The sequence below is a fragment of the Gambusia affinis genome, linkage group LG10 (assembly GCF_019740435.1).
Source record: "Gambusia affinis linkage group LG10, SWU_Gaff_1.0, whole genome shotgun sequence".
Lineage (NCBI taxonomy): Eukaryota > Metazoa > Chordata > Actinopteri > Cyprinodontiformes > Poeciliidae > Gambusia > Gambusia affinis.
Window position 1 is genome coordinate 11,073,383 of NC_057877.1, and position 14,861 is coordinate 11,088,243.

Below are 14,861 nucleotides of genomic sequence, written 5' to 3' on the forward strand. Positions count from 1 at the left end.
TTTTACACAACTCGTCCAACATCTTAATATGAGAACAAAATCATCCATGGATGGACCCTCCATGGATGAGGAGGGTCCATCCATGCAATATTTTACATTTTAAAAATGTAAAATATTACATTTTTATATCTCTAAAAATGTAATATTTTTGTGATATGATCATTTAAAAAAAATCTCACCTCTAAAATCTGCATAATTCAACTGAAAATTAAGTTATTAGACGAAAAGAAAAAAAATGAATATGACAGAATAACCTGACTGGTCAGACTCTGACGAATCACAGTTTGTTTCAATGTCAGCAATAGATCTTGCGTTAACCTTAACTATCAATTATTGTGAACTTCATTGATAGGAAACGTCAGTTTCAAATACAGTCACAGTTTCCGAAGTGCTTACTAAGAATCAAAAGGATCACACTGTAAAAATGTATCAATCAGGAGAAGGGTAGAAAACATTCACAAGACTAAAATTTCCCAAAACCTTGAGGCAAATTGAGATATGAATTCATGAACCCAAACTTCACATTTTCAAAAGGCGCTTTCAGGGAAAACAAAATATTATAACATCAGTGAAAGATAGTGGTGGAAGCATTATGATCTTTGTATGCAACAAGGTAAATCTGACAGAAGACCTATTGGGTCACTTGAAAATGGCTGTGGATATCCTCACAATGACTGAATTAAAAATAAATAAAAATCAACAAAGTAGTTTACATGAGTGAACGTTGATCCAACCAGATTTTTTTTCTCTCAACAGATGTTAAGTGGAAACAGATGCTTTAACAGTAACATATGCTTTTGTTTTTCTGTTGACTTGTTCAGGATGTTTGGCACTTAAAGGGTGGAAATATGAGGCCAACGGGAAGTAACACTTTTGAAATGTACTGTATTTGTCCAGTGAGAATGAAAAACTGCATTGTGGAACTTCCTGATTTAACCCACAACAACCTGACCATTACACTAAGCTCTCTGTGGCTTCTTGTAAGAAATAACTTACAAACTGAGCCTTCAGTACTGCTGTCTTTTATGCATGTATGTGTGTGTGTGCGTGCGTCTGTGTTGTGTTTGCAAAGGGATGGACTGGAAAGAATGGGGCACACAGTAAGTGTCTGGGGTGAAAACAACCTGGAGGGAAGGAACTATTAATAAAACAGAGCAGGTTCTCGTTTGTCTGCCTAATGGAAATGTAAATAATCCTGCTGGCCATGTGTTTGTAAGCAATGCAAGTCAAATGGAAGCAGTTAGACATGCATTATAAATTAAGCTGTAAAACCAAAATACACTCAAGAGAAGAAAAGTTAACGCAAAAATTCAAACCAGAATAAATTTATAAAAAGGGAAATAAATGGTCTCCTATGTCTTAAAGTGATGAATGTTGCATAAAGCTGCAGTAAAAGTGTCTCAGTCAACAAGCTTGGCAGGTGGAAAGGTGACCACCAGGTGAACAAGGGAAGGCAGGACTCACCTGAGACGGAGAACTGGATCCCAGCTCTTTGGGGGGACTCTCAGGTACGGGTGCAGAGCTGGTTTGGGCCTGTTTTCTGTGTGAATTCAAGCAAAAATAGGTGGAGATCCAATTAAATAACTTGAAAAATATCACAGTCAAAGCTAAACTCTGTAACAGCCTTAACCAATAAAAACATCAGCAGTGTCTTCTAAAAGTTCTTCATTTAGAGCCACCGCCTGAATTTGTCCTCTAAAACATTCCTGTGAAAAGCGCTTAAGGCACAGGAAATTTTTACATTCGGACATTCAAAGTTTTCTACTAAAACCAGTAATTGCCATCATGTTCTAAATTCAACACATTTAAATCCTTTAAATTTAAAAATGCATCACTCAAACGACACAAAAACTATTGAGCTTTCATCTCCGCGATGACAAGTAAATTACATGGAAGCGGACTTCAGAGACAAATTACAGTTGCCGTGTGAAGCTGAGTGGGTAGCTATGACAACTGTGAAGGAGGAGGTACTTGACAGAACAGCTTTTTCATCACAAACAGATTATGCTAATTTTTGGTAATTAAACCCACACATTTCCGTTAGTTTAAACACATTGAGTGTGTTTTTTAAGAAGTATTTAATGGATCATTTTCTTTTTTTTATGTCAGACACAGTTGAGTTTATTTTATAGCTTAACAACTACAGCAGATTGATGGAAGATAGTGAGACGGCGACCCGACACTCTGCAGTGATAGAAAGAAAGTGAGAGCTAGAGAATATGGTGGTGCAGCTCACTTTGAGAAAGAAAGACATTTGGCCAGTGGGATTATGAAAACAATTGCTGCGTAGTTGTTTGGAGGAGTTGAGGCACTGGTCGTGTTTGTTTCTGAACTGCGTTTATTCCTGGCCACCCCCACACAGAGGTTATATGACAGCGACGTTCACAACTGCTTTGGAGGATATGCGCTTTTGGCTTCATTTAGCCAAGCAGAAACATTCAGGTTCCAGGTACGAAGCGAGCCTTGGGTTGTAGTAGAGCAAGCTATTAGGTAGTAGCAGCCAAACAAGGAGCTGTGTTGACATAAAACTATCCAAGAAAAACTGATCATCTCCACAGAAAGTAAATAAAATCTCAGGATAAAAAACAAAACAAAAAAAGAGGCAAAAATCAAAGCAATGATTTTTGTGCATGTATAGCACGCACAATAATGGTAAGAAGCTTGCTCTGGATAAAGAGTGCACAAATAGAGATGACATTATGGTTGCTAAATTAAAAAGTGCTTAGAGCTGCACAATGTTGCCACAACTGATGACAAACTCAGTTGTTGGGCACGGTTTGGCATGTGGACAGTCCTGCAGGCAGGGAGTACAAGTGAGGCGAGAGGCGGACCAATTTGGCTGGACCTTGGACGGACGCCACCTCACACACAGGTCAGCATGTGCTGGAACACTGTCGCATCATGCGCGTTCCAGTCATGTTGCTCTGCTGCTGTTCCTGCGTGACTAGCTGCATAAGCTCCAAACTTTAGAGGAACTAAGGCGGGGGAGGCAGAATTAGGTGGGAGGCTCTGGTTGTTAGTCAGCTGATGAACTCACAAACTGAGCTCAAAGTGCAAAAAGAAATGAGACACACAAACGGAAAGAGAATGTGCACATTTGGACTCTCTTACAAAACAAAATAGGTCTGTGAACTCACTGGATGCACTGGGAATTAAAGAAAAAGAAATCCATTTAGAGTGGGACAGTTCAGGGGCAGCCGCTACCTTTGTAAAACTTTCAATTGCTGACCGCTTCAAAATACATCTGTGTTATTATTTACTACATTTCAGCAAGTTTTATGAACAAAACTTAAAACAAACCCAAGAAAAATAAACACAGGAAGAAGGCAGAGCAGCTCAATTCTTTCACAGATTATTTGTATTATGTTATTATTATTATTACTGCTACTACTAATAATAATGATAATTTGAACAAATATGTTTAAAAAACATTTTTTTTTAACTCAAGGAGCTTAAAGCTGCGGTATGATTTTTTTGTGTGTGTAAAACCCAATAGGCAGTAGGAAAATCTGCAGAAATTTACATAAAATTAACCTTAGAGTGTTATTTTCCAACAGGTAGCTGGAAAGGGTTTTTTCACAGTATAAACAAGCATCTGGTTTAAACGGATGAGTTCCCCACCTGCAGCCTTGTCCCGTTTCTGTGTTTCTGGTAGTTTTGTATGATATATTCTCTGGTCAGTCAACCGGGTCAGGTGACATGGCCTTTAAAATGTTACTCAACTTTGTATCCATCCCTCTGTAGCAAAGCTTGCATAAGGCCTTAACGATATCCTTTGGCCTTTCCTTTTTCTCTTCCTCATAGACAAAACATGTTCCAAAACAAATTTTCTGCTTTTGTCTTTTTGACTAAACAAGGTGAAAAAGACCTAAAATCTAGATGTACTTGCATTCTATCAATATTCTTTACACAAAGCTCGAGCTCAGTCAGAGCGTATGCAGGCAATTGCTTGCACTGAATTTTGAAGGTATCAGAGTAAAGAACAAGTGCAGAACAGTCTTCTGATTTTTAGCCGTAAGAAGCATTGAAAACTGTACAATCTTTTCTTTGTACTTCATAATTATGTGCCGTTTGTGTTGGTCTACCACATCCAATCCTAAAAAAACAAAACAAGGCGACATACCTGAACAAAATTCTCTTGAGAAGCTGCTGGTCTCCTTCCGTGTATCCTGGCCAGTCCTTCTGGACTTCCTTATACATAAAATCCTTCAATGTGAAGGTATTTTCTTTCCCATTCAGATTGGCAACCTAAGAACAGAAACACACTAATCTTCACCAACTAATCTGGGGGAATGACACTGGCCATGAAAGTGAGTGGAGAAAATGAAAAGCTCTATGTCATAGATGGTTCCATGACTCACTTGTTGCAGGTAGCTGTCCAGGGATTCTTTGTCTAGCTGTGACAGGCCGTCCTTCTGCAACCTCAAAATCAGTTCGGGTTTTTTGTAAGGTTTCAGGGCCAGCAGGTGTACGAGGCGCTCACGGAGAGGCCGGTGCTGAGTCGTGGCTTTCTTCTGCGTGCTGCTGGAGATGAGGACGGGCCGAGACGTCCTCCGTGACGGGGCCACGTCCGAAAGTGCAGGTGCCGGTTTCCGGATCTGGACTTTCTTACCTTTGAATGTCAGCCACACATGAAAAGATTTTTTCTATAAACAAACACAACTACAAAAATATTTAAGTTTTTTAATGTTGCACAGAGACATTCATGGTTTTCCCTTTTGGGTCGCTGAACAGTTAAATGTTTCATTAAAAAGTACTGCACAGTAGAAATGCACTGAGAAAATAGCTGGTAAATGGAACAGCCTGAAAAATCATTTGCTATTTGACCCAAACAACCTGTCAAATCCAGGGTGACCCAATTCACAAGAAGAGCAAAACTACATCATCACTGGATGTTTGCAGATTCTTCCACTCTGACTCTGTAATTTAACTCCTGAGATGTTTACAGTGTCTAAGTGGAGGGTCTGATTGCTCTTCTCAGAAAGTAAAGACAAACATATAAGCTAGCAGTCTTGGGAAGCTCAAGGCTAAAAGCACATTATGCATTCTGAGCAACAGTATGTTCGAGTCAATACCCAGCCTTCCTCACCTACATATCTCCCCCCTGGCTTGATGACGATAGCGCTCCTACTGCGAGTCGTCTCCTCAGCCTGGGCCATGCTTTCTCTGGCCTTTTGGTAGGAGTCGTCAGTGGCTCGCACTGTGATCTTGTCCTGGATGCTGCCCAGACAATCCAGCTGAATATCCCCTTCACTACCAAAACAAAGAGCAGACACCAAGAAAAACACAAGTAGGAAGAGGAGAGAAGTTGAAACACAACAAGAATGAGAGGGGAAAAAAAACATTGATTTGATAGCCAGTTGAAATAAAGCCAAACCATTCTCACATATGCTTCTGCATTGTGAGAATGCAAAAGCCATTTTTATTTTTCAACTTTTCATTCCTATCTAGAGTTTGAATAAACCTTCTGTGGGAACGACAATTATTTTTCCAATTTCCTCCAACCAGCCATGGTTTCTCACTGTGCAGCTCATTGCCACATAAAATCTGATTCTTTCCTGACTTTCCGACTGTTTTTTTGATTCTCCTCCACTTTGGAGGAAAATGAGATGGTGTTGCTCTGTAAAAGCTGAGTCTCAGGCTGCAATTCAAGCCTGATTAGGATCTAGGGAGAGACTTAAATGAACTCCGCCTGACCCACATGTTAAAAATACTTTCAGAATAATTGGTGTCTGAAATCTGAAAACGACAAAATTCAGATTTCTGTGCCCGTCTTTTTAGGCACTAAAATCCAAGTGTATTTATTCGATTAATCATGTGTTCCATTTTTGGACTCATTAGTTCTTGTGTAGTTTCTCTGCTACCAAAAAAAGCGTGCAAGTTACTGTAGTTCATGAGGGCATCTAACAGAGGTTTGTTCATTCAGCTCATAACTTGTGTGAAGTCAGTTCTCACTGAAAGGGGGGGCGAGGGGGGAAAAGGGATCTGATTCTGCTTTAGCTTTCACCTGGTGATGTACTGCTGGATGCAGTCGAAGCTGCCCTGGGGGTTATCTCTGCCCACATTGGTCAGGTCGAAAGTAAACGTTTGCAACTCGCTGGAAGTTTCTGACCGTGGAATTGAAATCTTCTGTGAAAGACAGAACAGAAAAAAAAAACATGGATGCGTTAAAAAACAAAACGTGTTTCTTGATTTAGAGTCCAATTATCATAGAAATATATATTTATTTTTCAATTGAGTAATGAAGTTATGCAAGATGTACTTATGACTTTATAACCTTTGTAAAAATAAATAATGTTTTGCAATAGCAGGAAAAAAAAAAATCCATCTAATGCCACATTGTATCATATAGACAGGGCCGGACCAGTGGTATCAAGGTCTTAAGTATTCTTTTACAGCAGACACCCTGACCCCTCCCCTCCCTGTTGCTGCACACCGGCATTAAGCCTCACAGAAGAATCACACTTTTCTGTTGATCAGAAGATAATTTTGACCATATGGAAATATTTCCATTCACCAAAAAAAAAAGCAGATTGCCAAAAATCAATGGGCATCACTCATTACTTTTTTTTTTTTTTTAAAGGTATCAACCTTTTAAAACTGCCATAGGCAAGCAACCTAGGTTACATCTGTCTTCTTACATCCGGTATTGAACATTCTTGTGGAGAAACCTCTTTGCATTCAGGTGTTTAGAGATGCACTCTATATTGAGCTGCATTTGTGCATTTACCACTAAATAAAGCTTGTAATAATTAGAACTATGTGCTTTTCAGTGATTGTTGTTGCTACGTTTATCACTGTGGTTTCTCAGGGTTTTTTTTTTCCTGTTTCTGCAGGTGGAGAAGAAGACTTCTAGAATGTCATCTTGCAATCTCTATTCTACTTACCTCCATTCTTATCTCTTTGCTTTCATCTTTTAGCCCCACCTGTCTTATTTTTTTCATTTTCCCCCTTTTGTATCAGTCTCCATGTAAAATGCATTTTAAGATATATTTATGCTGCACTGTCAAACGCTGTATCTAAAATGTTTATTCAATATATACTGCAGCATCAAGAATAACTGTTGTTTTATGCTTAATAAAAGAATTTAGATCATATTATACTCAAGGTTATGACACAATCACATTCTCACATGCATCTGTAGCTATCAATTTAACAAGCATTCATGCAATAGACATAAAACTCCAATAATTTATGTATACTGTACTTTGGGCTCTAATCTCACAATTCCAATTCTCCAGCATTGATCTCTTTATATTTGGAAAAAAAAAATGCTATAACCATTTTCAGCTAGTTGCAAAATTCCACTCCCCTCTTCTTAAAAAAAACAAGCTGATTGGTGGTTTCCAAGTGGAAGAAATAGTTTTAAATGCAGCAGTAGAAATTTGTAAACTGCATGCTGGTAAGCCTTTTCAAAGCCATGTAGAAGAGGGAGCAGAGGAAGAAAGGGTGACCTTAAAGACTCCCATTTTACCTTCCATTCAGGGCTAGGGTTTGTGTGCGAGGTTGGCTGGCTAGCTGAATTCGTGGGCTGTGTGACTGCATCACACTGATCCAGTTCAACAGCACACAGAAGCAGCAGCCAATTAGATACTTTCGGACTCCTAACACGGGTCCGCATGACCAGTCAGCAGTTCACTGGTAATAGCCTGACCTGTATAAGAAGCTCAGGATGTGACTCAGTGGATTTTATCTGCGCTAGAAGTGACATGTGGTCAAGATGTGGGCCGCTCTGCTCTGTTCAAAGAAGATCTCAGAGATGTGAGAGCAGATGCGTTACCAAGAGCTCTGCATGTACCACAGCTCACCTAGACAGAGCTTGGTAGCTCACAGAAGGTTTTATGGTCTGCAGCATCACATTTAGAAGCAGAGGAGGATTGAGAGAAAAGGTTTTGGAAAGGAGATGATAGTTTACTCCAAATGTGACAGATACTTCTGAGGGAAAAAAAAGTAAACCGTAAACACAATAAAAGAAAAGCTTATAAATCAAAGTACCTTAAGCGACAAAACTTTTCAGATTGGATGGTGTTACTAAGGAGACTTTTGGAATCAGATTGTAAAATGATGTCAGATGAATAACATAGTTGACATGTCTGCAGTTCACTCAGGCTATGAGAGAGTGAGATCTTCAGTAGATAACAGGAAGGCTGTATGAAATACAGCAAAGCTGTTGCTTTATCCTGTTGTGGTTTTGGCTCTCTGTTATGGTAAATCTTCTATGTTGAAACAATGACAATGTCCTGTAGATGGTAAAAATATATATAAAAAAGTGCAGTAAATGTGTGAATCTACTTTCTAATGGTATAGGTGCAATATGGTGTTATTACACCTAATCCCATTAGGTAAAAATCAATTGAAAAATAGCAACTTAAAGAAACAGCCAGGAAATCAAAATACAAATAATTATTTTTCAGTTCTCTTATCCATCTGATCTACTTCTTATTTAAAAGGGTATACAAAAATCATATTCTCAAGTTGTCTGAGCTGTTCTCTGAAAATCTTTAGTCTGTACTTATTTACAGTGAAACTACCTTATAAAATTAAGTAATCTTTGGCTTTCAATCTCAGTTAAGGTATTAGGCCAATGTAAGGGGAGACAATGACATGTAACTTATTACACCAATGCCCTCTTTTAAAGTTATTGCTTTTTGTCATGTTGACACAAGAGAGACCAATGTTTGGCCTTGCACACACACACACACACACACACACAAAAAACCCAGCTCTCATAGCAGTGGTTGATCTGATTGCCTGAAGAACATACCCCGTCTATTTTTGGGAGAGAACGGAGCTGGCACACGCAGCGCATGCTTGGCCTCAATTTGGAGATTCTTATTGTTTATCGATGTGGATGCCATTGTTATGATTGTAATTACACTTCTTGTTGTGAGGAACACTATCCAGATGCATGGAGTGCATAATAAAAAGGAGAATAGTGCTGGGGGGCAATGTTCTGCTGAGAAAATTCAGACCCCGACAAACACATACCACCCACCTAAACACTGGAATCTGTTACACACACACACACGCCCACCCTGACACACACACATACAACCTTCATAAACATTTTTACAGTGGCAGGATAATGCACTCCTGTGAAATTTGAGATCCAGCTGGAAGAGTGGTGGTGATACTATGTCTTGGAACCTGCTAAGGTTTGAGACTTGACAGCTACAGTGATGTGAAAGATTATTTCTCTCTCTCTCATGCAGATTTCATCGGTTTGTGCTTTTTGTCACAATTAAATTATTTGGACCACTGATATCATTGGTTTTAGAGCAAGAAAAGCAGAGAAATTACAAAGAGCAAATATTAATTGGTGATGTAATTTATTCAGGCAAAAAGTGATCAAAAACCTGCCTGTCCCCATGTGGAAAATAGTTTCATTCAAATAATAAAAACTACCCGTCACAAATTTGTAAGTAGAAGCAATGAGTGGAGGGATTTCATTCCAATCTTTATGGGATTGTTTCAATTCAGCAATACTGGGGGATTTTAAAATAACCTGTTTAAGGTCATTCTGCAGGATGTTGATTGAAGTCGAAACTTTAGCAAGGCCAATCAAAGACAGGTGGGTCTTACTGGTGGGTTCTGGATTACTGACCATATAAAAGTTTAGAAGCAGATTGCTGGACATTCTCCCTGAGAATATTCATGATAAGAGACAAAAACTCAACTTTCTATTGATTACATCATATCAACACTCTACCACTGCTGTTTTTGATCATCAGTATGATGCTCTGTGTAAGTTTCTATTGTTGAATCATAACCACAAACTTTAAATTTGGCAAATGAGACCTGTAGTGTTTGAGGCATTTATTTGTCCTTTAATTGTCCATTCTCTCCTGGGAAAGTTCAGCACTGTCCAGCCTAATCCCCATTTTCAGATAAAGACCATCGCTCTGGGAAAGTGAGTCCAAATATCTTAAGAATTGCTTTTTAAACTTGTCAATAACTGTGATTCTTATTTGTTCTTGCATTTCTTTAGTTTAGGACATGACGTGTTGCTTTTTGAGGTCTGTTTACCCTATTTTGTGTTGTAAGACTGGTTCTATTTAGGAGAAATCTTGATTCAGTTCAGTTAGTCATCAGGCTCGAAAGCTTGGAAAGTGAACACAGATTTCCAAAAATTAGGCGAATGTGACTTAAAGCATGTCTAGGTTTTATTTTTTTTATATAGACCCAGATGTTTTCAAATCTTTGAACATACGTCTTTTTTATTTATTTAATGACCTGACTTTAATTACGGTAGAAAAAAAAAAAAGAGCCTGGAATAATCAAACATTTGCAAGCAAAAAGACCATCAACATTGCAAGAGGGAGGATAAAAAAAAAAGGTAAAAGTGCAATTTGCTCTATGTTTAACACTTTATTTGAAAAGACAGATGAAGAGCAAGGCTGAGCTGACCGTGTAAGTCCAGATACAATTAGGAGGCAGAGGAACTGACTGAAAACCAGGGCACAGGGGTGTGACTAAGCTGGCTCACTGACACACTGTAGAGGATGACACCGCGAGAAGAGGCTCCTCCGCACCAAATGGCTCAGGTTTCACTTGAACAAACATTATAGCTGAACCCACTCTGAGCACGCATACAAAATAAGAGTGAAGTGTCTGGAAAAGAGAGGGATTCCTACTGAAAACCAATGCTGAAGAGCCTCTTTTAAGCCAAAAGCAAGACAGCGTTCCTCTCATGTAGGTGAGCTATGTAACTGGGCCACCAAAGTCTGTTCGTACATGCGTGTGGGTAGCGATGAAATATGATTCAGCTGCATAGTGATATTTGTGTAAACTGACACCAATTGTGGCTAAAGAGGTCACAAAAACAAGGTTTATATAATATTATAATATCTACCACGGTAATACTTAACTTAAATAAGATTTCTGATATGTACTGGCAAAAAGAATAAAAAACATTTAGTCAAAATATAACAATGACTTTAACTCCCTCTTTAGCAGCAGCCTGCCAAGATATAATCTAACTGCAATGACTCATTAACGTCTTTCTGAAAAAATTACTAAAAAAGCATAATTCACACATCAGCTTTACGTAAAAAATTGCCAGCCTTTCAGTGTGTCCTTTAAAAGCATACGTAAAATGTAAACTGGTTTTGTTACCAACAAACCCAGACCCAAGAGTGTGGAAATGGTAAAAACAAAGCAAAGAAAAAAAAAACATGTCTAAGAGCAGCCACTGAAGTGGAGTTTAAAAAGGTCATCTCATGCTTGATAGGACTGGGGAGGGGAAAGAAAAATCACAAAAACACATACAGGCAGAGATTAAGCTGTAATGGTCATGTTTTTGGACAAAGGAATCTGGTCAAATAACCTATTATGAAAGCATTGCACAATCTGGTACAAATTATGAGATACACATGTTACCAAATATCACATGTATGACTCTAAAAAGAGTGAACAACAGGAAAACAACATATCTAACATGACTAAATGACTAAAATGACCAAGAATTAGTGAGTAAAAGTGTGGTAAACATGAACAGACACAATCTGACCTTTCACCTCATGTAACTGCTTTCCTCTAGGGCGATTTAAAATATCTTTGCTGGACATTTAAGCACAACTAGTTTTTAAGTCTTGTAAAGGGAGTCAGAGACTCTGAAAATATTTATGTTTTCTATGACTTTGAAGGGTTGTTGTAAAAGGAATCCATCTAGATGCCTCTCAGTATCCAAAGGATCATATTTTGCCAATTCATAAAAGCTTTTAAAAGGATCCTCATTGGTTAACTTTAATAATGTAGCAAAATCTGAAAGCAAACTTCCATTTTTGTATTTGACAAAATGGTTACACTTTGGAAATCTTGAAAATAAAGCTTCAACCAGCAGATGGTCACTTTCACGTTTTTGTTCTCGCTCTAGTCCGGGGTATAAAATTAGGGTCCTCTAAGGCTGGTGTCCAGCAGCTTGCAAACGTGGCTCTGCTTAAACACAAATCTGAGTCAAATAATTAAATTATTAGCAGGACTCTGTATATCCTCATCTCCTGCTGATGGGGTTATTCAGTACATCTAAACATTGTGGTACACAAGCCCCAGAGAATTGAAGTCTGAGACTCCTGCACTAGTTAGAAGACAGGAGAAAAAAAATTAAACCATTTCCACGAAGCAGTGATTTGCACAATATTTAAAGCGTGCTTCTAATTGGCTTGTCAGCACCTGGGGATGACTCTTTTCTTCCAAAACCCCAGCTCCAGGTGAGACTTGAAAGCAGTCAAACATAACCAACTAAAGGTTTGCATGTCAATCGGTAAGAAAAAAAATAAATAAAATAAAAATCTGCTCAACAAGGTGAGATGTGGATGCAAAAAAAAAAAAAAAAGTTTTCACCACACGATGTAATTGTTAATTCCAGCAAAGCTGTGGTTGGAAGCCGTTTTTCCTCTACACCTCCAATAGAGTTAGGATTCACTCAGTGACTTTCTTCAACAGTTTCAAATCCAACGAACTGAACCAGAACCAAGAGCTTTCCAGTTTCTGAGTGAACTCCTGACTAACAGAGCCAAACCCAATAGCCAAAACACAGGTTCTGAAAAATTAAACAGCTGTGTCTGACTCAGAGAAGGCATCCTCTGTTCCCATTCCCTCCTGCCAGTTCTGGCTTGGGCAGCCAACTGATCGAAGTTGGTTCCAAAGCAGTGAATTTTCCCTCATTTGCCTTAGCCTTTAAAGTTAGACCACAAGCCCCTTTCTTAAAACTGTTGAGACTTCAGTGAACATCTGATAAGAGATTTTTATTCAGCTCTGATAAAAAGCTGGAAGGAGGAGGATGCTAAAAATGTTATTCATTTCAAAATCCCTCTTCTACTCTGTAGTAAGTAGTGTATAGAAGATTTAGATACTATATGGTTTTTATTTCTCTTGTAATTACCTTCTGTGATTACTTACTAAAATCATAAGTAGGGTCATTAAAAAAATACTTGAGTTTTTTGAATATATTGTTGTTCTTCTAATTGTTAAAGTGTTACCGATGCTAAGAGATTAACATATCCTTTGTGCAAAACAATCTTAATTTTACAAGCAGCCTTCACTGCATAGCCATTATTTTTATTAAAGATTTATACGGATTCCATCCTTTAAATCGGGGGTCCCCAAAGTTGGTCATCAAGGGCCAGCATCCTTCATGCTTTAGTTCTCTCCCTGGTTTAACTCACCTGGATCAAATGGCTCATTAGAAGGCCTAAGAAGAACATTGACATGCTGTAAAAGTTGTTAGTACTACCAGGGAGAGAACTAAAACATGCAGGATGCCGGCCCTCGAGGACCAACTTTGGGGGCCCTTGCTTTAAATCTTTTCACTCTAAAAGAAATTTGTGAAAGCTTTACCAGAGCTGAGAGATAGAAAGAGAAAGAGAGAGAGAGAGAGAGAGGGATGTACCAGATGAATGAATCTGACTGAATGAAAAGTGGGATCTTGTGACAGCCAGACCATCTGTTGTATAATTTAGTCACTTTCTCACTTCTTACTGGCATTCTGAACTAGTAGCAACAAATATTTTCCTGGGCAAGCCTGCGGCATCAATAAAATCTTCTGCCTGCATCATTCATGCAGGCAGAAGATAAATAAGCTCTGCAACACCGTATCAGCATGTGAAAGGCAGCACTATATGTACCAAATATGTCACTAGAGGAGGAAGCTAAAAGCCAAATAATGAAGGACTTTCTGCAACATCTTGAAAATGAGATCTAAATCTCAACGGGGTTTACCTGGTTAAGTAAAGGAAATAAAAACAATATATATTTTTTTAAAAACATGGCTTTAACAAAACAGGTAAAGTGAGACGGAATTTTCAGTTCACGTTTTCTGAACAGACGGGCTGATTAAAAGAAGAATTAAAAAATAGATGAGGTACAAGAAAATGTTAGCACTTTTTCAGCATGAAGTAGAGGAATCAGAAGATGAAGATATAACTGAGGGATAAAATTTACCTTTCAAGACAACAGGCTACAGTGTTCAGAACTGCAATAAATGTATAATGAATCCCACCTACGAAACAGTGTCTGTACTGGTGGAAAAGGGCCAACAGCTAGCAAGGAACAGCTTCCCTCCAACAAACACCCTCTTCTAAACTGAAAGCAGGCTTCCCTCCATTAATATGAATAGTGAAAGCAAGCTTTTGGTAGGCAGATGGTTTATTCAATGTCCTTCCTAGTAATTTTCTCTTTCAAATTGCTTGCATAGTTTCCCCAAAAAAGAATTCCAAAATTGTAGATGGCCCATTCTGCAAGTCTGGTTAACGGTGACTAGCACAACTGGCATTTCACATTTTTTCGCTTTAGCAGAAATTTGAACCCTTCACTGCAACAGAGCTTCGCAGTAAATTAAAGCATCACAGAAAAGTTCTTCATTCAAGTAATTCAATTCAAAAAAAGGAAAAGAAATATATATTACATACTTTTGTTGCACAGAGATTGAGATTTGATGATTGAATTTTACAATTTATAGGAAACCGTCAAAAATGTTTAATGCAAGAATGTGGCTCTACTGAAAGGTTGGTCCATATACTATTCAGTTTATGAAGTTAATAACTGGTCGGGGCTTCTTTGCATGAATCAGTACATCCATGCAGCACAGCATGGAGACAATGAGCTTGTGGCTCTGCTGAAGAGTTAAAGAAGCCCAGGTTGCTTTAGTAGTAGCCTTCAGCACATCTGATGTTCCTGAGCTTCCTCTTGATAAAACCCCTGATCAACAGCGAGGTTTTAGGTCGGATCAGTTTGCTGATGATCAGCATCTCCATATAGCTACTCAGCAAATGCCAGCATGTGGAACGGCACGCTAACAACTCAGCTTCTTTAGCAAATAATAAAAATATGCCACGCTGTGTGTAATAGAGATATATAAACAT

The 14,861-nt window shown here is 38.5% G+C and overlaps 1 protein-coding gene across 1 annotated transcript in view; it reads right to left on the reverse strand.

Moving 5' to 3' along the window:
• ell (elongation factor RNA polymerase II) overlaps window positions 1-14,861 on the reverse strand; it is a 39,096-nt gene that overhangs the window by 8,922 nt on the left and 15,313 nt on the right. The window contains exons 3-7 of the mRNA XM_044130228.1: window positions 6,008-6,129; window positions 5,090-5,253; window positions 4,362-4,612; window positions 4,124-4,248; window positions 1,465-1,540 (exon numbers count right to left, since the gene is read on the reverse strand). Coding sequence (XP_043986163.1) covers window positions 1,465-1,540; window positions 4,124-4,248; window positions 4,362-4,612; window positions 5,090-5,253; window positions 6,008-6,129 — 738 coding nt within the window. The remainder of the gene's footprint in view (window positions 1-1,464; window positions 1,541-4,123; window positions 4,249-4,361; window positions 4,613-5,089; window positions 5,254-6,007; window positions 6,130-14,861) is intronic.